The sequence below is a fragment of the Homarus americanus genome, unplaced genomic scaffold (genome assembly GCF_018991925.1).
Source record: "Homarus americanus isolate GMGI-L3 unplaced genomic scaffold, GMGI_Hamer_2.0 scaffold52512, whole genome shotgun sequence".
Taxonomy (NCBI): Eukaryota; Metazoa; Arthropoda; class Malacostraca; order Decapoda; family Nephropidae; genus Homarus; species Homarus americanus.
In genome coordinates, this window is record NW_024735442.1 from 2,774,146 (window position 1) to 2,797,375 (window position 23,230).

General features: G+C 43.2%; 2 protein-coding genes across 2 annotated transcripts; both read right to left on the minus strand.

The window, feature by feature from the left end:
- Positions 1–73: 73 nt before the first annotated feature.
- LOC121870887 (probable serine/threonine-protein kinase clkA) lies at positions 74–2,295 on the minus strand (the record flags this gene model as incomplete). The annotated part of the gene is made up of 1 exon (XM_042372860.1): positions 74–2,295. A coding segment is annotated over one exon (1,491 nt), but the record flags the coding sequence as incomplete, so codon positions are not given.
- LOC121870888 (probable serine/threonine-protein kinase clkA) lies at positions 2,295–8,131 on the minus strand. The gene is made up of 3 exons (XM_042372861.1): positions 7,969–8,131; positions 4,312–5,072; positions 2,295–3,599 (listed from the first exon to the last, which is right to left on the minus strand). The coding sequence occupies exons 1-3, from the start codon at positions 8,003–8,005 to the stop codon at positions 2,295–2,297; spliced, it is 2,103 nt and encodes a 700-aa protein (XP_042228795.1). The 5' UTR covers positions 8,006–8,131.
- Positions 8,132–23,230: the final 15,099 nt, after the last annotated feature.

Here is a 23,230-nt window from a genome sequence, read left to right on the forward strand (position 1 = left end):
TCACCACAAGGACAGTGAAAAACTTAGTCAATATTTTTATTTATTTATTTATTTTTAATGATACAATGTACAGTACAAAAATAATGATACCCTGTGAGCAAGCATATTTAAAAACCATATGGCACAAGTGTGTTCTGTATCTCAAATATTACCAGACTTGATATAAACAGTTACAGTCTATGAATAAGTCACTTTACATGAAATACGTTGGGCGGACATTTCGTCACCGGTCTATTATGTTTTGAATAGTAAACGTAGAAGCATCAGGCTGGGAAATATTTGATAATTAATACCCAGGAACACTTAACATAACATGAGTTGCCTTAAAAAAATAGAAAGGAAAAAATCTGAAGTTTTTGAGCAAACAAAACTTGACAAAAATAACAATAATTCGGATATTTTATGCAAAGAAATAGAAAATGAAACATGAAATCCAAATCACTAGAATCATAGCAAACAATTGATGACAAAGCTTACCGTAAGAGAAATAGAACTAACCATAGTAAAGATGCATATATTGATGCCAGTGCTAACACCAAGGAATAATAAAATATTTTTTCCGATGTGTAGAAGTAAACTAATAAATGGGAAGTCAAAATTAAACTAAAATGTTAAAAAAGTCACTGTGTCTGGGGGTTGAGTGTCACCTCAGTGTCTCAGGGTTAGTGACTTGACTTATTTGTGGTCGCCGTATATTGAACAAGACAGTTGTTAGGGAGAGCGAATGTGGAGACAAATACAGTACAGCTTCGGTAATTTGAATGAGAAACTGAAGGCTGTGAGAGTAGGCTGAGAGGAGCTTGTCTATGACATCTGATGTAACCCATTTGGGAAGGGCGGAGTGGTGTAGATATAGCCTTGGGCATTACCATTACCAAATGTGTAGCTATTTCCATTACTGTTACCATTACCATTGCTATTTCCATTACCATTACTGTAAGTGAAGCCATTACCATTGCTATTTCCATTACCATAAGTGAAGCCATTACTATTGCTATTTCTATTACTGTTACCATTATCATTGCTATTTCCATTACTGTAAGTGAAGCCATTACTATTGCTATGTCTATTACTATTACTATTACCATTACCATTCCTATTTCCATTACTGTTACCATTACCATTACTATTTCCATTACTGTTACCAGTGAAGCCATTACTATTGCTATTTCTAATACTGTTACCATTACCATTGCTATTTCCATTACTGTTACCATTACCATTACTGTTACCATTACTATTGCTATTTCTATTACTGTTACCATTACCATTGCTATTTCCATTACTGTTACCATTTCCATTACTGTAAGTGAAGCCATTACCATTGCTATTATTATTCCCATTGCTGAAAGTGTAGTCATTTCCATTGCCATTACTGTATGTGTTACTATTACCATTGCCGTTAATGTAGCTAATTCTGTTACCAAAAGAGTAACCATTTCCATCTCCTCTTCCTTCATTACTGTTTGATGTGTCATAAACAGAAGTGTAGTAATAGTAATCATCATTCCTACTTTCTGTATCATTATTATTACTGTTGCTATTACTGTTACCATTACTGTTGCTATTACTGTTACCATTATTGTTGCTATTACTGTTACCATTACTGTTGCTATAACTGTTACCATTATTGTTGCTATTACTGTTACCATTATTGTTGCTATTACTGTTACCATTATTGTTGCTATTACTGTTACCATTACTGTTGCTATAACTGTTACCATTACTGTTGTTATTACTGTAACCACTACCATTACTGTTACCATTATCATTACTGTTGCTATTACTGTAACCACTACCATTACTGTTGCTATTACTGTAACCATTACCATTGCTGTTGCTATTACTGTAACCATTACCATTGCTGTTGCTATTACTGTTACCATTATTGTTGCTATTACTGTAATCATTACCATTACTGTTGCTATTACTGTTACCATTACTGTTGCTATTACTGTAACCACTACCATTGCTGTTGCTATTACTGTTACCATTACCATTGCTGTTACTATTACTGTAATCATTACCATTACTGTTGCTATTACTGTTACCATTACTGTTGCTATTACTGTAACCACTACCATTGCTGTTGCTATTACTGTAACCATTATCATTACTGTTGCTATTACTGTAACCATTACCATTGCTATTACTGTTACCATTATTGTTGCTCTTACTGTAATCATTACCATTACTGTTGCTATTACTGTTACCACTACTGTTGCTATTACTGTTACCATTAATGTTGCTATTACTGTAACCACTACCATTACTGTTGCTATTACTGTTTGCTATTACCCATTTCTGTTGCTATTACTGTTACCATTACTGTTGCTATTACTGTTGGCATTACTGTTGCTATTACTGTTGGCATTACTGTTGCTATTACTGTTACCACTACCATTAATGTTGCTATTGCTGTTATCATTACCATAACTGTTGGTATTGCTGTTACCATTACTGTTGATATTGCGGTTACCATTACTGTTGCTATAACCATTACCATTACTATTGCTGTTACCACTACCATCACTATTGCTATCACTATTCCCATTACTGTTGCTATTACTGTTACCACTACCATAACTGTTGTTATTACTGTTACCACTACCATAACTGTTACCATTACTGTTATCACTACCATTACTGTTGCTATTACTGTTACCACTGCCATTACTGTTACCATTATTGTTGCCATTACTATTGATTCCATTAACATTGTAAGAGTCATTACCATTATCACTGTTGTCAAAGCTTATGGCATATCCATTTTCATTCCCATTACTCCCATCATTACCATACACATCATTTCTGTTTCCAATGGGGTAGTTAATTTCATTATCATCATCATTGCTACTACCATTAACATCATTTCCATTGCTGTAGCCATTTATATAACGATTTCCATTGGTTATGTCACTTCCATTAATGGTGACTTTTCCACTACCATGTTCATTAGTGTTTCCATTACCATTGCCATTTCCACTACTGTTATCATATGTATTTTCATTTCCATAACCATTTCTGGCATCGTAGGTATTTTCACTACCATTTCCATTACTGTTACTATTTTTATTACCAATGTCATTGCTATTTCCATTGCCATCTGAGTAACCATTCCCATTGCCACTTGTGACTTCCTCGTTAATTCCACGGACACTTCCATCTACGTTGCTCGCACTGTTTGTGTAGATGTTCTCGTTATTGTTGCCGTCACCTTCATTGTCATTTCCGTTACTGGCGGTGACATCGTTACTATCAGTGACATCATAGCTGTTCCTGTTTTCATTTGAATGACTATTTTCATCTCCGTTTATGATCTCAGTTCCGTTATCAGGAGCGAAAGTGTGACCATTTCCGTTGTCGATGCCAGTGTTAAATCCAATGCTGTTGATATACCCAATTCCACTGTCATTTGAGTATCCATTCCCATTGCTGTTGGACTCTCCAATCAGAGCATTGAGATCATAGAACTGTTCAGCGATAGAGCAGTTAACGTTGTACCACCAGTCACAGATAAAGTATGGTTGATTGAAGATGGTGCTGTTGGGACACAGGAACGAGTTCATCCTACCATCTGCTTGACATATGTAGAACACCTGTCGAGGACAAGAGACAAAGACACAGCTGTAGTGGTTGGGACTGTTCAACACGAGGGTCATCTGGTTGACTAACATGTCACAGGGAGGATGATCAGGTGGGGTAAGAGTGAACAATAGCATGTGGGTCACTAATGAATCTCAAGCTAGAATTAATCTCAAGTTACAAACAAAATGACAAACAAAATTTGTTCAGTATCTTTCACAAATTTTAAGCAGCAAAAATATGAATAGATTCTAACTCCAACAATCAACTAACAACCCAGGATATTGAACCTCTTGAACAAGGTCGTACACAAGTCATTTTCCCAAAGACAACATTATACACTCGTGGTGGTGTTGTGGCGACTGTTAGTGTTCAGCTTGACGACACTGACACAAGTGAAACAAAATAATAATAGTAATTGGCTAAAGGTTGTAACATGAAATAGGGAACAATCTCAGAGTAGGGGAGGGTATAACAGTACTATACTGTATTTATTTGTGGTAAAAAGTTGATTAATTGTTATTCATTTACTTATTATTATATAACTATAAACACTTAAGAAATGATAAGTGAACTTGACTGTTACTTTCCATTATCTTAAAAGTGAAAAGAAAATGGTCAAAATAACTCCACAGTAGACAATGTTTACCTGGGCTTTAAGAGAATGAGTCACTTATCACAAACCCTAAGTGTGGAAATACAAGGAACTTGGTTGACATAACTCACCTGACAGCCGGCCTCGGGGGCAGTGTCAGCATAGTATCCAGGTAAACGTCCCTTGCAGGTGAACCCAGTTTCAGGAACTGAAACCAGAGTCGGGTAGTCCTCCCCGGGAACGCCTCCACCCATAGTATTGTCACAGCAAGAGTCCAGGAGATTATCACCAGTACCAGTGTAGTAATCACCAGTGCTGTCTACATCGTTGAAATCATCATAGTCATTTTCATTTTCACTGCCATCATAAAAATCACCATTGCCACTTCCATCAGTGAAATCACCATTGCCACTTCCATCAGTGAAATCACCATTGCCACTTCCATCAGTGAAATCATCACTGCCACTTGCATCAGTGAAATCATCACTGCCACTTCCATCGGTGAAATCTCCATTGCCACTTCCATCGGTGAAATCTCCAATCCCGTCTTCATTAAATTCAATATATTCAGCATCGTTAATTTCGTTGCCATTTACTTCGTTAACATTTGTGTAAACTTCAAATTCGTTTTCAGTGGTGAAATCACTACTCTCGTTGCCATTATTGTTTCCATTAAAATTTGTGTCTGCTTTAAAATAAAATCCCCTGTCGCCATTGCTGACTATATTTCCATTGTTATTACTGTTATTAATTCCGTTATTGTTATATCCATTACTATAATCACCATAATTGTATTCTTTGTTTCCAATATTATCATTGCCTCCGTTAACATTGTAGCTGTGTGTTGGGGCCAGGTAAGTTTTCTGTTGTGCCGAAGAGATGCCTATCAAAGCTGTTGAGAAAAATACCGAGATGTAAACATTTTGTTCAACACTAGAAAAGAATAAACAACAGAGTACAGTGATGGGAAATTAATGACGGAATTTCGTGTAATGAGATTAGTGTATACAGTAATTACAATGTAAATCTGAGTAAGGTATACGAGTTTCCTATTACCAGCCCACTGTAGTGGACGTCTCCCCTACAAACTGCGTAGCAGTCACCACCTGCTATCACATTCCAACGTGCCGTTGCCTAGCAACGAAACTATTCACCGGCGACTTCTCGGGTTTTCCCAACATGACTCATAGCGGCTGCTGCTGGGTATATAAGCTCTGTCTCTCCATTGAGATTCATTCTGACCATTCTTCTTGAACAAGCAACACCTCCTCCTCCGCCGCTGCCTGGCGGCCCCTCGCATGTCCTCGCCTGCCTGGCGGTCCTCGCTCCCGCCAGCGAGCATGGCGACCCACCAGCTGTCCTTCTCTGAGCTTCCTCACCAACCGACTCTCATTCTGCACCTCCAGCACCAGACTGTCTATCATATATCATATAATATACAAGAAAACCACATTAGAGTTTCCTTCCATCCTGAGTGCTAGACAACATTGATATCTCGATGCCCCTACACCACCATCACGAACCTTAACATAAGAAGCAACTGTCCAACCTGCATAGTTCCCAAGATGAACTGAGGAAAGTAGACTTCCTCGGTTTAAGAAAAGCAAAAGACAAAAAAATCTAGTTTCAATGAAATAAAATTAACAAATTATCTCGAAAAGTTAAATGGGGAAGGGTATTTATATGTCACCTTCAGGAGTTTGTTTACAAACTCTGAAATCTGATCACCTCAACACCTAGGAAATATTACTTACACAGCTGTTGTGTAAGCACATGTTGTGCTTAGGTAAATCCACAGGTTATCATTGCCACAACTTGATATTGCAGGCAAGAATTTCCGATTGCTTCATTTGTAAGACACAGTATGTTTACTCTGCACATTTCGTTAACACTGACCTGTTTAACTTCCTGAATAAATTAATTTAAAAGGCCACCTTCACTCGACACTCACATCAACCTACTTTCGATTTAAGGCTTGACCAAGAGAGGGAACTGGAATATTGCAGGTGAATCATGGATTAACTGACTGGTATAAATATGTTTCTCTGCCAAGCTTTAATCCTCGCCAGCTTCACCCTTATGGAAACAGATCTTGTATCTACACTAAACTGTCCATCATAGATTCCTTACCAAACCCAGTCTTGAGGAGAGAAATTCCATCAGTGTGAACATAAAAACCGGAAGTGAATGAACACTTTATCTAAGGTTCAGGATATCAGGAACTTACCCGTATTACATTTAGGAATTTTTTTTCGCATAACACAAACATGGAAAGGCTAACAATGTCGAAAGTCTTGATTATGTGGACAACGAGCACAAGAGGGAATTGCATAGCATATTAATACGGCCTTACGAAATAAAGAAAATATAGCAGGTCATTTTCAGGTATAAATCAGTGGTGTAGATCTGTCTTCCCTTCAGCATCTGATACAACTTGTTGGAAGAATGCCTGGAATGCAGATGGGTCTCTCTGCCTGTCATACAAAGATTTTGCAAGATTGGTTTTGCCAAAGCATCTTGGGCGGTTGTGTTCTTTCCTTGCAAAGTAAATGATAATGCTCTGAAGCACTGAAGGCCAGGTGTGCCATCTTTAAGCCAACAAATGTGGAAAACTTCTCCACCAGGAAATGGAAACCACAAGCCTTCCTGCCCTACTCATCTTTGCACATTGCATTGATTTCTTCAGAGTTACTAGTAGAATATTATAATTTTCAAGCAGAGTGTATTTGAAAGAGTTGCGGCATGTCCACCTGGATGTACACAGTAGCTTTAGGTTTGGACTGTTCTGAGATTACTCCTCCTGAAGTGATGAAAAATGATGTCCCCACTTTGGGGAAAATTTGATTAGGCCAACTAACTCAAACACCAGATCCAGGACACCTCTGACTAAAGTGTTTTGACGATTTGCATCCTGGAGACATAGATTTATGCAATGTGCCAGGGCAGTGAACAGGAAGGGTGGCTGGTTCTTCCTTAAGAATGCATGCAGCTACACCACTCTTTGGACCAGGCATATTGGATGCCCCTACATTAGCTTGACTGAGGGGTAACACGAGGGCGTAAATTAGGGTAAATGTAAGAGTTTCAGCATCAGTTTTGGAACCTGTGCTAGTCCAATGAGGCTCTCATGAACTAAGCAATTGCTGATGTATATCCCTAATTGCTTAGCATTAGCATTGTCCCTCGTCTTATCAGCAATGACTTGGCATCGTTAATGTCACGGAGGACCTGGCGAAGAAGCTGGTTGCCCATCAGGCTGATCAGCTCATTTATTATTTTAGGTGACTGGTATTTGGTTTTTCAATCCACTGAAGTAAACAAGTATTATCATCTACTCGCAGTTTGAGAAGCTGATGTAGATTGACCTCTATATTGAGTAAATGTGGTGATTTTTTGTTAAGACAGTGAATGTCCGCCATAAAGCAAAGACTCTGTACTGACCATCTCTGTTACTACACAACCGAGAAAGTGTTTGGGGAGACTGTTCAGTGTTAAACATGTAGGTTGATGACGCTGACTGATAGTTTAGTTAATTGTCTACTTGTCCCAACTGATCTTCCTAAGCCTTAGATGATGCCAACCTGTAAATGGTGTTTGATTTTAACTGTGTACTACATAACACTGACATTGATGATTATGTTTATGGATGCACTACTATGACTACTTATCCATCATTCTTATATATACACTTATACCCCTCACTGGCTTATATAGAACGTGATGTAAATAAAATTGTTATTCCTACATAATACTTAAATAGTTAATAATGTAACATTAGAATACTTTACCGGCAAATATTATATTCCTCGTGATCTTTGTCATCATAAATGGGAAGATCCTGAAGGTCCTCACACGGGAAGGACCAAAGTTTTAGCTGGTCGATCACTCAAGGTTGTGGCAGAAGACTCGGTGGAGGCAAAGTCCTGGTGGGAAGAGGAGTAGAAGGCGACGACGGGCCGAGAGCGAGAGTTGTGTGGCTGTCAGTGCGCGTCTGCTCTTATATACACCGTCGCCAGTTTTGTAATTGTCCCAGGGCTATGGCGGAAGAAGGGACTAGCCAGGGTAATGGATGGACAGCCTAGGGACATCAGAGCCACTAGGGAAACTCACTGGAATTCTGATGGTGACGCTGGCTGTCCTTGGTTGAATTGCCATCCTGTTTAGTGTACCTGTACTGTCTAGGTACCGACACTCTCTATGTACAAAGTTTATCTGCAGTGTCTATATATGTGCTGAATCACTTGTATAGTGTATGGCGATCTCCCTCATGCTGGGGTGCCGGGGAGACAGTAATATAGTGGAGACGGTAATATAGGGGAGACGGTAATATAGGGGAGACGATAATATAGGGGAGACGATAATATAGGGGAGACGGTAATATAGGGGAGACGGTAATATAGGGGAGACGGTAATATAGGGGTGCTGGGGACAGGTACCACGAGCTTCAAGAGTGAGGTGCTTTCCTGTCTGGAGTAATGTCACCCCGTCTGGTCTCCGAGATATGTTAGGGACTGTCAGTTGCTTGAAAATGTCCAAAGGAGGGCCACCAGACTGGTGCCTGCACTCCGGCATCTCAGTTATCCAGAGAGATTAGAACGCCTGCAACTGCCTAGCTTATACTACAGACAGGCAAGGGGTTATCTAACTGAAGTGTATAAACTTCTCAAAGGACATTACTCTGTCAAGTGTCCTTACTTGGAACTGGCGGACGCCCGCCCCACAAGAGATCACAGTTCAAGGGTTGAAAAAACCTCAAGTCCAGATCAGTGTGAGTGCAAACTCTTTCGGAGTGAGAATTGTGAACTTTAGAACAACCTGCCCGAGAGTGTTGTGACGGTACCGAGTGTGAGCTCTTTCAAAACCAGACTTAACGAACACTAGACCAAGTTCAGATACATTAACGAGTCAATGCATGCCCAGTACTTGCCAATAATGCGTAACAAGAGATGTTACCAACCGCCCAAGCGGCTAACAGGCCGATCAGTGGCGAAGAAGACAAAAGTAAAAAAAGTCTTTCTCTTGATCTTTTTCTTTCAAGGTTTTCATCTCGCCTACGACGACTGTCACGGAAGACAAGACCTTGGTGTGGGTTTTTCGATGGTGACAACTACGGTGACGGCGACATGTCAACAAAGTTAGGCTTCTTAACAAATCGCATGTTAAACGCCTGTTGTTGCTCTTGCTGAGTGAGGTAATACATGGCAGTCAGAGCGACTCTGAAAGTGAATTGTCCATCAGCTGGTGAGCGTCTTGACACCCTCCACCTCACCCCCGGCTACCTGATATACCAGGTCATGTGATTGTTCGAGACCAGTTATCGTATAAATGATCGTTTTTGTATGGCTAATCTATAGAACAAGAATTAACCTTCTACTACAAGTAATTTATGAATTTCTTTATATCATTATTCCTCCACGAGTCAGTATTACTATCTCGGGGTTGGCAATGAAGCAATCAAGTCTGCCGCATGTCTTCAGGATTTACGTTTATTTAATTTTCATAATTTCGAGGTCGTCACCGATATACCAGTCAACTACACGCTGTCTTGATACAAGACAATTGAATATCCAGCTACAGTCTCTCACTCTGACCTGCCCAGCACACTTCTTGGGTATGAACCTATATAAAGTGTCGAGCCTTCGGTTAAGGAAGGTGACACTGACAGGAATGACTGTCCCACCTGGGAATTTTCCCTCCCAGAGTGAGACGTTTTATGGTAACTTAGTGAGAGAAGCAGTCTAGTCACCTACCATGGGTTTTATGGCTGGAAATTGTATTTAGAATATTTAGGTTAGGTTATGTAGGGGTATAACGGAAATGTACCGAATATTATTAAATAATTTATGTATGATAAAGGTTATGATCTTCAAAATCTGCATTCGGATTACAAACATCATTATCAAACATTTATCTTTCATTATCTGTCTTTTTAGGTCAGGACTTCCACAAGCGGCTAACGAGCCGATCGGTGGCGAAGAGGATAAAAGTAAGGACATGTTTCTGGGAAGAGAAATAATAAGCTCAGTCAGTACGAGTGAAAATCAGCGCTATTATCACCAAGCACGTCTGGTTGATGATCAGTTCACACCAAGGAGTTGAACCGATGACTCACCCGAACAACAGCGACAGTAAAATAATTAGTTGAAAGTTGTCCAATACGCTCTAGTTCGCCTTCAACACCGTACCCACCCAAGAGACTTAATTTGTAAAGGGTCTAACTCTAACCGTTTATTGACCTACGTTAACGAAAGCTCCAACACTCGAGTCAAAGTACCACGCGACTCAAGACATCTTGGCAAGTAGACGAATAATATAAAACTTATATAAATAATGCCGCGGTAATGGTGGTCTTATCTACTTTCTTTTTTACCTCCGCCTTACCTCTTACTTCCTCTTACTTATTCTCATACCTGCTTGGCCTCTCACGCTAAGAGAGGAGATAAACAAGTGATGAAAGAGAGAGAGTTGGAGGGGAGTGGAGGCGTGAGAGTTACGTGACGTTTGTTTTTTCTTCTCAGTTTGTTATATAATTGTCCTAAACTTCATTTTACGAAGAAACTGTAGGGGTATCGAGATATTAATGTTGTCTAGCACTCAGGATGGAAGGAAACTCTAATGTGGTTTTCTTATATAATATAAGTTATATGATAGACAGTCTGGTGCTGGAGGTGCCGTGTGGTAGGGGGGCTGCTCAATAGAAGCGTTCGGTGAGTAGCGTGTTGTAGGAGGTAGATGTGCAGGAGCTTCGTTAGAGAAGATGTTGCCTGTTGCTGGCCTCCTGGTTGAATAAATGGTGACAGCGTGGAGCTTGCTGGAGGAGGTGTTGCTTGTTCAGGAAGATGGGCAGAATGAGAGTTGGTTGGTGAGGAAGCTCAGAGAAGGACAGCTGGTGGGTCGCCATGCTCGCTGGCGGGAGCGAGGACCGCCAGGCAGGCGAGGAGAAGCGAAGGCAGCCAGGCAGCGGCGGCGGAGGAGGTGTTGCTTGTTCAAGAAGAATGGTCAGAATGAATCTCAATGGAGAGACAGAGCGTATATACCCAGCAGCCGCTATGAGTCATGTTGGGAAAACCCGAGAAGTCGCCGGTTCCTAGTTTCGTTGCTAGGATACGGTAACATCTGGTTGGTTGCTAGGGAAGGCGGTAGCAGGTGGTGGCTGTGGCTACGCAGTTGTAGGCAGTTGTAGGGGAGACGTCCACTACAATACTCCCCCTTCCCTCCAGGCGGTGTAGGAGACTTGTTGTCTGTAGAGTTGCTTAGCACATGTGAGGCAGACCGGGCGGTGCATGCCTCATGTGAGACAACGGCGATGGCGTGATGAGCCGATCGCTGAAATACAACTGTCTAGATACACACTATCTGTGGGAGAAGGGAGAAAAAGGGTGTGTGGAGGCGATGAATGTTGTGCTTCCCTCACGACAGGTACAGGGTCGTCAGATGCGCCTGCTGGGGTGTGTGTGGGCCTGGGTCAGGAGCAGGGGCTGCGTCAGCAGAAGCGGATTAGGGCTCGTGACAGCAGCTGGGTCCACGACAGCAGCAGGGTGCAGGACATTAGCAGGGAGTACCTGAGGGAGAAAAGAGGGGGTGTGGAGGCGATGGATGTTGTGTGCTTCCCTCACGGCAGGTACTGAGTCGTCAGATGCGCCTGCTGGGGTGTGTGGGCCTGGGTCAGCGTCTGAGGCAGGACGGGTGTGCTGGGGTCGTAGGATGTGGTGCTTGGGGCAGGAAGAGGAGCCGGTGTCTGCTTGAAGACTGGGAGCGTGATCAGTGTCTCCTCCATCCTGTGTGAGTGCTAATCTCCGGGAGTCACCATTGTAGGGGTATCGAGATATTAATGTTGTCTAGCACTCAGGATGGAAGGAAACTCTAATGTGGTTTTCTTATATAATATAAGTTATATGATAGACAGTCTGGTGCTGGAGGTGCTTGTTCAGGAAGATGGGCAGAATGAGAGTTGGTTGGTGAGGAAGCTCAGAGAAGGACAGCTGGTGGGTCGCCATGCTCACTAGCGGGAGCGAGGACCGCCAGGCAGGCGAGGAGAAGCGAAGGCAGCCAGGCAGCGGCGGAGGAGGAGGTGTTGCTTGTTTAAGAAGAATGGTCAGAATGAATCTCAATGGAGAGACAGAGCTTATATACCCAGCAGCCGCTATGAGTCATGTTGGGAAAACCCGAGAAGTCGCCGGTCACTAGTTCCGTTGCTAAGATACGGTAACATCTGGTTGGTTGCTAGGGAGGATGGTAGCAGGTGGTGGCTGTGGCTACGCAGTTGTAGGCAGTTGTAGGGGAGACGTCCACTACAAAACCATTTACGTTTCTGTAAATGCATTTCGAACACTAATATTATATATTATATATATATATTGTCTGCTGTCCTTATATTAGGTGTTATCTCTCGTGCTCGTTTGTCCTCTGAAGTAATTTTGTACTCGCCATACACACACATACACACACACACACGTGCGCACATAGGTGTACGCGCGTCCAGAGCTCCTGCGTGAGTGTGAGATTGTGAAGCCTATAAATGAAAACTGAAATACTGTGTGAACGTTACTCTTGTTTTTTCTCTAAAATTATTTTTCTTGACTGCGATAAAGACATCATATCATCAAGTCCCATAATTAGATGAACGCGTATATTTAAGATGACAATGAAAACAACACCAACTCTATCTAAATTTCGTATTTGATAGCAACTACAGAAAAGTTAATTTCCTCAAAAAACAAAAACAAAACGAAACAATAACGCATCAGTTTTACCTTATGACCAGATCTCCAGTGTTGTGTATTTATGTTCATGATGGAGCTGTGGTGGTGATGGTGTAGTGGCGTATGACGTAACCTTCAGTATTGTACCTCAAACACACGGGGAAGACTTTTATACCGGACCCCCAGTATTACGCCGCCCGCCTCCATCCCCTTTACCGAGCATAGTCCGTCAGCCGATCACACTTCCTCCCAGTGATAACCAGGTAGTGCCCCATACAGGCTTGACCTTGTAATTATACTGTAAGCCCAGACAGCCAGGATGAAGCACAATTGTTCATATGATACTTGACCATTTCCTTTCTGGTGCTTATGTAAGCTATCGTATTTCCTCGAGTCAATAGATGGGGTCCCCGAGTCTTTTAGATGGATTGTCTGCGTAGGATACTCGGGTAAATCGTCAGAGTTCGTATTAATATCTAACTCAAGAGGAAGAGAAGACGTCCTGGAAAACATGAGCTGGAAAAAGAGGAAAAGTTTATGTCTGTCGTGTGGATGGTAACAGATGCTCTAACGCTATGCAGGAAGGATGACTGGCTGGAGGAAGGAGAGGACGGAGGTCAGATGTGAGGTTGACGAGTGAAGAGATGAAATGATGTAGTAGACTAATAATAATAATAGGAATTTTTTAGTACGACTATATTATATTGGTCTACAGGGTACCTCAATATTAGATCACCTGTTGTAGCGTGGCTCAGTCTAATCAGGTCTTTCTTTGAGGTCGTAATCCCTTGCACAATTCAATATTTCATGAAGTTACTGGTTTGTTCTTATGTTTCTTTATGTATTTACTATCTTATCATAATTACTGAATGTTGTGGTGAAATGGGACTGTATAGCTCCCTGGCTTTCACAAGTCTCCCCTGGTCATCCCACCACGAACACCTGAACATGTATATAACAAAGCCTCAGCGAAATAAAACACTTTCAGACGTGACACAAAACACAAAAAAAGCATTATAAAACAACAACAATTGAGACAGTGTAGATGATAGCACGAAGGTGTTGACACTAAGGAACACCGACCTACTCACAAGACTCCATAAGTAGATCAATTTTGTCATTTGTCGCAGACGAGCTTCAATTACGCTGTTACGAATGTATTACCTCGCATGGTTTCATCACGAGTGCAAGTCAAGGAAAATATAAAACCTAATCACAAGTCCTACACCAACAAAGTGTTAAGCTGCTTCATCGTATTGAAAGAAAAACGTTTTGTCTCGGTTTCTCGTTTTTTTTTCTCTCCCGAGTTTTGGTGTTTTGTATTATGGTAAACACTTCCTAGGGTTACAGTGATATTATCCCGCGGGCTACTAGTGAGCTGTGGAGGGTCATTTAGCTCTACCTCAGGGGAGTGTGAGGGTCATGTAGCTCTACCTCAGGGGTGTGTGAGAGTCATGTAGCTCTACCTCAGGGGTGTGCGAGGGTCATGTAGCTCTACCTTAGGGGTGTGCGAGGGTCATGTAGCTCTACCTCAGGGGTGTGTGAGGGTCATGTAGCTCTACCTCAGGGGTGTGTGAGGGTCATGTGGCTCTATCTTAGGGGTGTGTGAGGTCATGTAGCTCTACCTCAGGGGTGTGTGGGGTCATGTGGCTCTACCTCAGGGGTGTGTGTGTCATGTAGTTCTGCCTCAGGGGTGTGCGAGGTCATGTGGCTCTAGGGGTGTGTGAGGTCATGTAGTTCTACCTCCAGGGTGTGCGGGGTCATGTGGCTCTACCTCAGGGGTGTGTGAGGGTCATGTAGCTCTACCTCAGGGGTGTGTGAGTCATGTAGTTCTACCTCAGGGGTGTGCTCTACCTCAGGGGTGTGTGGGGTCATGTGGCTCTACCTCAGGGGTGTGTGAGGTCATGTAGCTCTACCTCAGGGGTGTGTGTGAGTGTCTACCTCAGGGGTGTGCGAGGGTCATGTGGCTCTAGGGTGTGAGGTCATGTGGCTCTACCTCAGGGGGAGGTCATGTGGCTCTAGGGGTCAGGGTGTAGGTGTACCTCAGGGGGTGTGTGTGTCATGTGCTCTACCTCAGGGGTGTGTGTGAGGGTCATCTAGGGGGTGTGTGGGGTCATGTAGCTCTACCTCAGGGGTGTGTGGGAGGGGTGTGCCATCTCTACCTCAGGGGGTGTGTGTGGCCATGTGGCCTCTACCTCAGGGGTGTGTGGTCATGTAGCTCTACCTCAGGGGTGTGTGGGGTCATGTGGCTCTACCTCAGGGGTGTCATGTAGGGGTGTGTAGCCTACCTCAGGGGTGTGTGGGTCACCTGGGGTGTGCCTCAGGGGGTGTGCAGGTCATGTAGCTCTACCTCAGGGGTATGCTCTACCTCAGGGGTGTGTGAGGGTCATGTGGCTCTACCTCAGGGGTGTGTGAGAGGGTCATGTAGTAGGGGTCACTCTACCTCAGGGGTGTGTGTCATGTAGGGGGTGTGCGAGGGTCATACCTCAGGGGTGTGTGAGGTCATGAGGGGTGTGTGAGTCGTGTGTGCTCTACCTCAGGGGGTGTGTGGGGTCATGTAGCTCTACCTCAGGGGTGTGTGAGGTCATGTGGCTCTACCTCAGGGGTGTGTGAGGGCCATGTAGCAGGGGTGTGTGAGGTCATGTGTAGCTCTACCTCAGGGGTGTGTGAGTCATGTGGCTCTACCTCAGGGGTGTGTGGGGTCATGTGGCTCCCACCTCAGGGGGTGTGTGAGGTCGTGGCTCTGCCTCAGGGGTGTGTGAGGTCATGTAGCTCTACCTCAGGGGTGTGTGGGGTCATGTAGCTCTACCTCAGGGGTGTGTGAGGTCATGTGTAGCTCTACCTCAGGGGTGTGTGAGGTCATGTAGGCTCTACCTCAGGGGTGTGTGAGGGTCATGTAGCTCTACCTCAGGGGTGTGTGAGGGTCATGTAGCTCTACCTCAGGGGTGTGGGTCATGTAGCTCTACCTCAGGGGGTGTGAGGTCCAAGAGAGTCATGTAGCTCTACCTCAGGGGGTGTGTGAGGGGGGTGTGTGAGGTCATCTACCTCAGGGGTGTGTGAGTCATGTAGCTCTACCTCAGGGGTGTGCAGGGTCATGTGTCTAGCATGCTCTACCTCAGGGGGTGTGAGAAGTCATGTAGCTCTACCTCAGGGGTGTGTGAGGGTCATGTGGCTGACCTCAGGGGTGTGTGAGGTCATGTGCTCTACCTCAGGGGTGTGTGGTCATGACTCAGGGTGTGTGAGGGTCATGTAGCTCTACCTAGGGGTGTGTGAGTCATGTAGCCTCCTCAGGGGTGTGTGAGTCATGGCTCTACCTCAGGGGTGTGTGGTCATGTGGCAGGGTGTGTGGTCATGTACCTCAGGGGTGTGTGTGGAGGTCATGTGGCTCTACCTCAGGGGTGTGTGGGTCATGTCTACCTCAGGGGGTGTGTGAGTCATGCGCTACCTTAGGGGTGTGTGAGAGTCATGTGGCCTACCAGGGGTGTGTGAGGTCATGTAGCGCTACCTCAGGGGTGTGTGGGGTCATGTGGCTCTACCTCAGGGGTGTGTGAGGGTCATGTAGCTCTACCTCAGGGGTGTGTGAGGGTCATGGTCACCAGGGGTGTGACCTACCTCAGGGGTGTGCAACCCATACCAGGGGCACTGGGGTGTGTCAGTAGCTCTACCTCAGGGGTGTGTGAGGGTCATGTGGCTACCTCAGGGGTGTGTGAGGGGTGTGCATGTCACCTAGCTGTAGCCCACCTCAGGGGGTGTGTGAGGGTCATGTAGCTCACCTCAGGGTGTGTGGGGTTGTAGCTCTACCTCAGGTGTGTGGGTCATGGCTCTACCTCAGGGGTGTGTCATGAGGGGTGTGTGAGGTCATGTAGCTCTACCTCAGGGGTGTGTGAGGGTGTGAGCCCACCTCAGGGGTGTGCAGGGTCATGTGGCCCCCTCAGGGGTGTGTGAGGGTCATGTAGCTCTACCTCAGGAGTGTGTGAGGGTCATGTAGCTCTACCTCAGGGGTGTGCGAGGGTCATGTAGCTCTACCTCAGGGGTGTGTGAGGGTCATGTAGCTCTACCTCAGGGGTGTGTGAGGGTAGAAGACGTCATGTAACTTGGCCGCGGGGGAGATGAGTACAGAGGCTCGTGGTGAGTGTGTTGTGAATCGTCTTCATCCATTTCACGCTGAACTGAGTCCAGGCTTCGGTAGTGGGCCAAGGAGCCTCCGCCCCCTCAAAGTACTTCAACACTAAAATTCAACTTCAGCAATGGTACTGTGGCAAGATGTATACACTACTCGTGGTCTACTTGAGTTTTATGTAGTCATTACTGGTATAAATAAGCCGAGTTAGGTTGCGTCGGCCTCCAGTTTCTGTGACAGATTAGTGATATATTTACTGCAATGATACTTAAGTGAGTTGCTGGATAATGTAGGATATATATTGTGTCATTCAGAAGGTGGCAGAGGTGTGTCAAGTGTTGTGGGTAGTGTGTGGGTATACAAGGTTGTGGGTAGGTGGTGGTGCGTGGGTAGGTGGTGGTGCGTGGGTAGGCGGTGGTGCGTGGGTAGGCGGTGGTGCGTGGGCAGGCGGTGGTGCGTGGGCAGGCGGTAGTGTGTGGGTACCCTCACCACCTTATGACTGTGTTAACTGTCCGTCCTTGTTTACTAACATAAGAACATAAGATTGGAGGAAACTGCAGCGGGTCTATTGGCCCCTACTGGGCAGCCCCATTTACACCCAACCCTTATCGCTCATATATCCATCCAACCTATGTTTGAAGCTATCAAGCGTATTCGAGTTAATGATGATGTTTGGTAACTTGTTCCATTCATCCACTACTCTATTTCCAAACCAATATTTACCTATATCGCGCCTAAATCTAAATTTGTCTAATTTAAAACCACCGCGACAGTGAGAATATGGTGAAGCTCCGTGACGCATCATAACACTAGATAATGATGTAATTTGTGTTAATTCTCAAACTGAACGTCTCTAATTCTATTGCAGTACTACCATGACCTTACAGAGTTTACGTTTCGACAACACGAGCCATCACAAGCGAGCCAGAAGGAGTCCCACCTGAGGCGTTTAATCAAGACACGCCAACTATTTCGTGTGGTTATGTAAACACTGTACTATACTGTATATATATAAACCCATCTAAGCAAAATCTCAGGTGAAAACAAATGTGAAGCAGTTCATACATTATAGACGTCTCCTATCGATTAACATTCTCTGAAGCAGACTAAAGTTAAACATTGTGTTCCTGACAAAATATAATAATGATGTACTGAGGAAATGGTAAAATTTGCAGCTAACAGTAACAATCCGCCACCGTAGCCTGGAGCAGCTGGGGATTGCAAGGGGTGAGTGGTGGTGGTTGGGGTGGTGGGTTACGATGTGCGGAATGAGAGTCAATGGAGGAACTGTTTCAAACAGCAGAGACCATTGAAGAGTACAAGAGAACTTTCAGTGGGGAGGAATATTGACTAGGTTAAAGGCAAACACGAGGAGGAGAGGCTCTACATAATATATACAGAAGATAATATGTACTTGTTGGAGTGCTACAAAATTGTGAGCTGTCAGGTGTTCATGGTGCATACAGTTGATTGCTGTCATGCTTCTACACTGAAAGTGGTTGGCTTGGACAAAACTAAATCACAAAAAACAACAGCACATATTTTTGTGTCTTAAGGTTTGTCGTCCACAGTTCAACAACACAATATTTTTAACTTTCATAATCAGGTGGTTGGGAACTATTGTTTTAGAGACAATCACACTAAGCTGACCGGGGGCGAAGAGGATAAAGTAAACAACAGCTCCTCCCGCGCCTTGGGTTGGTGAACACTGGAAGTTCTAGAACGCTGCCCGAGTTTATTGGTGACAATAACCAGCACTTGGAACATTTTGAACTGTTTCCCCCTTGCTCCTCTCTCCCCTTCCACCAGCACTTTCCTCCCTTTTCTCATCTCTACCTCTCTCCTTAATACTCTCCTTCTATCTGTAATCGTGCCTCACTTGTAGTATATTTTCAATATTCTTTTAATCATAATATAATCTGCAATGGCTGTAATATTACATCATGTTATCTAAGGTAAAATTATTGATACTTAACAATAGGTATAGGAAAAATTGCTAGTGCAAAAAGATCATCAATATCATTTCCAAGGGTGTAATATTGTATCTCCTAGATTCTATAGACATTTGCCTTATTTTAAGAAGCAAAAAGTACAAGCGGAATGCGACAAATCATGAAGAGCAAAATTTCACTAGTTATCCCTGCTCCGTCTTCTTTGGTGTGTGACGTGTTCTAATACTCCCACAATCCTTCTTATATGAAAATTGAGGTTCCTTGGGCCGTGTCAGAGGCTGTAGATAAAGTGCCAATTTCATTCATACATAACCTGCTGCAATTAAAACTGTCTGGTGATTAGAGACAGGAGTCATATACTAGCCAGCTCTTGCTACAGAGGGCAAGGCGCCATAAGAGGTACCGTACTGAGGGCGAGTTGCTGTTATTATACGACCGGTTTTGTTAGATGGGGTTGAAATGTGGATATACTACACACTGCGTAGTAACTGCACGAGGCGCTTATTTCTCAGCTGAAAGGCTCAATGAAACCCTTTTAAGCACGAGATACAATGAACTAATTATTGACAAACAACTCAGTGACACCTTGTCGTCCACCACCAGCCAAATCTCACCCAGCGGCAGGAACTGCTTTACTGCCTGACGCCGTCATGCGCAAATAGTTGTTACAGATTATTATTTTTTTAGACTATTAATGACTATTTTAAACCAGATTCACAAATTTTACTTCTTCTTGGAGACGTCAATATTCATTAAACTTAATCATGTTTAACAGTAAACACAGGTCACGGAGACGAAAACATATGCAGTATAACTTTTCTAATAACCTTGCATAATATTGTCGCAGAATTAAGCTTAGTTACCTTTTCTCCTATAAATTATCATAGAAAATGTGTAGAAACTGACTGAGCAGAAACACATCGACGCCCCCGTCTATGAAAGAATCTCGTAGACCTGAAAGACTAATGAGTACAGTGTACGGTAGAGTTTAAACTAATCCTGTTTTAGGTACTGCACACTGCCATCTTCACTTTGCCCAACTGTAAAGTTAGGTACCCAAAATGCGGGGTGAAGTAGGGGTGCCCCGAGGGTGAGCCAGGGAAACAGAAATCGACAGATTCAAGAGGATGCAGCCAAGGGCTTCCAAATTCCAGAATAAAAACTCAATTTAAGTTTTGGTCTTTGGATATGGCCCTGAACACTGAAGAGCCTTTGGTGAACAAGACAACTTCGGAGAACAATTCGTGCTACCTGTCAGGGAGCACCATATTTTACTACGATATATTTTATTTGAAAAAAAAAACACGATATGAAAATAAGATTATTGTGTTTCCTTCAAATAACCACCAGTGTATGAAAGTGGAAGACCATAACAAACTGGAGGGACATCTTAAAGGAAGAATCAGATAACTGAGAGACGTCATCCTCGTTCGGGGAAGGATAACTAACATCTGACTGAATCTAAATTCAGTCCTGTATTGCGAAATGTACAATGAAATCTAACTTTTGCATATTATGATGCACTCTGTACCCGAGCTTTGGTAATCACAAGAAGCACTGGAAAAAATGCCAGTTGTAGGAGGATGCATGATGCTGCATTGGAAATTGACTTAAAAGATCACATAATATTGGCATAAAGAAATTCAAAGTTCCGTAAGTTGATTGAATTAATGATATACGCAAGTCACTATCTAGAACGTCACTGGATCAAGAAAATTTCCCAAGTGACTTTATACAACAAGCGTAATCCCGATCTTCAACACGGGAGGTGACGGCGACTTAGCGGAGACGCAAGATTCCCGTGCAAGTAAAAACAAACAAACAATGATATTTGATATATAAAACTGACTTGGACATACCTAGAGTGTGTTGTGGTGTACTACAGTCCCTCGAGGAGCTGTTAACTTTCACCTTCCTGGAAAAGAAATTCAGATTAACCTTCCATCCCGCTTTACTCGTATAAAATTTTTCGTAATAACTAAGGAGAAAGTCGTCACTAACTATGTATCGCGTTATATATTGGCAGGATCTGAAGGAGTGATTTATACAGAAACCGAACTTGGTATTAGTGGATTCGATTACATATAAGTCTAATATCAGGTCACCTTGGAGTGAAGTACTTCATGTCGCCCATTTTACCCCTTTACCATATGTGATTTATACAACGCGATTGTATCCTCTTTATCATTACCCGCATATTTATTTCACGAGTATGAAAACTATCTTATTCTGGCACAGCAAACGCATATAAATAACATTTCTCCTTATGCAATGGTACATTAGGTTATGCTTCAGGCTTGACATCCAGTAGAGTATGAATGTTGTCCTCATAATAAAGAAGACTGGATACAATAACGTTTCATTGGTTTATTCCACATATAAAACACCTTCATTCACAGACTGAGGACACATTACTAACGACAGCGAAGAGAACCCTCCACCTTTCCCTCTCCTTACGTCACAACACCTCACCAACACCGCTACTGAGATAACAGGTTGGAGCTAATTACGTTTTATTTAGTAATCTGTATTAAAACTATAATGCAAGAAATGCTTGAATTCAGAGACAGAGTATCGTTAGTCTGGCTACTATTACGAAGTTCCTCAGGGCCATTCCGGGATTTTTACTAGGAAGTGAACAAACACAGACTGCCACATCTCACAGAACGCACCAACCACTGGTGGAACTGTGGACAACTGTACAGTACATCCTCATATTTAACACATTAACCGCAACAAACACAGCCCGTATTGACCACTACTTACCTCTCCAATTTATATTCTACCACCAACGATAAGTTGCGGCGCTAAGATCGTATTCACAATTAATCAGATCATCACTGATACAATTTTTTAACTCTTGACTGTGACACTTCTAAACGCGACAACAGCTACAAGGAAACTGTCCGTCGCAGTTTATGATACCGACTAACAGAACATATCAAAGCAAGTGTCGGAGCTTCATGGGACTGAATGAACCTGTCTCATTACTATGAGACTTCGATTGTATCTCTTTAAATTTACCAAATACCCGATTTCGTTGATCTAGAAGCGATGTGACCCACTTATTTGGCCCACTGAGGTGAGGGAGGGTCACTTATGTGGCCCACTGAGGTGAGGGAGGGTCACTTATGAGGCCCACTGACTAACTGGGCTGCCCACCACTGCCCTATATAATGTGGAGACTTACGTGGTAACGTTTCTCTTTACATTTCATGATAAGTAACCAAATATTATTTTCTACAGCATTGATCTCCTAATAATATGTTTCTATTTTAACTTAGTCTTGCTCTCACATGAGTAATTTGAGTATAAAGTCACCAGGCATGATCAGCTCCACGTGTTAATCGGGACACTCCTGGCAACTATACTAGGCACCGTGTTATTTAACTCGAGCTGTAAGAAGCTCCATCTATGGGTTGAAAATTAAAACTGAACCAGAGGACTCACAGGGTTCACTCCAGCGGCTCATTCTGATTGCCGAGGACACGGACTATCTGAGGTGACAGTACTGTATAACCTTGACTGCCATAGTTTACGATATCTCAGTTGGGAGAGATTTTTGTTTCTTGTCCTCATCATCCAGTGGTCTGTGGTCAATAGTAATTCCAAGCTGCACAGTCTTTTGGAGCTATGGCTGGAACAGACTCACAGACAGACAGACACAATCGCTGACAGACACGTCCTTTTATTACTACAGATAGACACATAACGATGTGGGTTATGGTGCTTTAGCAATATTCAAATACCGGTTGGACAAATATCTAGCCTTAAATCATGATAACGTAATCTAGAGACGGAGCAGCACTGATATAGCCAATGTCACCAAAGTTTATGTGGCAAACGGCAGACTGCCAGTTCGGTGGCATGTTTGCCGGAGTTGCCATACCTATAAAGTAAAAAAAAAATCAAACTAGTGAATAACCTTATCAAAACCTTTTTTTTTTGCCTTTATATTTGTAATGAAATAATTTAAACCATTTTACAAGCCTAACAAAAGGAAGTTGTACATTAGACAGTGACGCTTTTCACTGGCCAAAACATTCCCAGGCAGTGAGACCATGGCGGAGGGGTGGGGTGGGTGGGGGGTTAAAATTTGTCCCCCAATAAATTCAAGGGAGGTCCCTCCTGTCCCCCCTGCCCACTTCCGGCGCCCTCTCTTGTTAGACTCAAATAATGTGCTTTTTCAAGTGGATGTGTTAGTTTTGTTGTTATTAATCACACTGAATTTATATTTAGGATGCAGGTTAATTCTCACATGTTGTGTTCCTACTAT

Bases quoted from the DNA above. Each gene is read 5' to 3' on its own strand.
- LOC121870888 (XM_042372861.1), bottom strand. From the start codon at position 8,005: ATGATGACAAAGATCACGAGGAATATAATATTTGCCG. The intron at 5,073-7,968 runs GTAAAGTATTCT...TTTTCTCAACAG, and splicing joins GAGGAATATAATATTTGCCG to CTTTGATAGGCATCTCTTCG. The intron at 3,600-4,311 runs GTGAGTTATGTC...TGTCCTCGACAG, and splicing joins CCCCCGAGGCCGGCTGTCAG to GTGTTCTACATATGTCAAGC.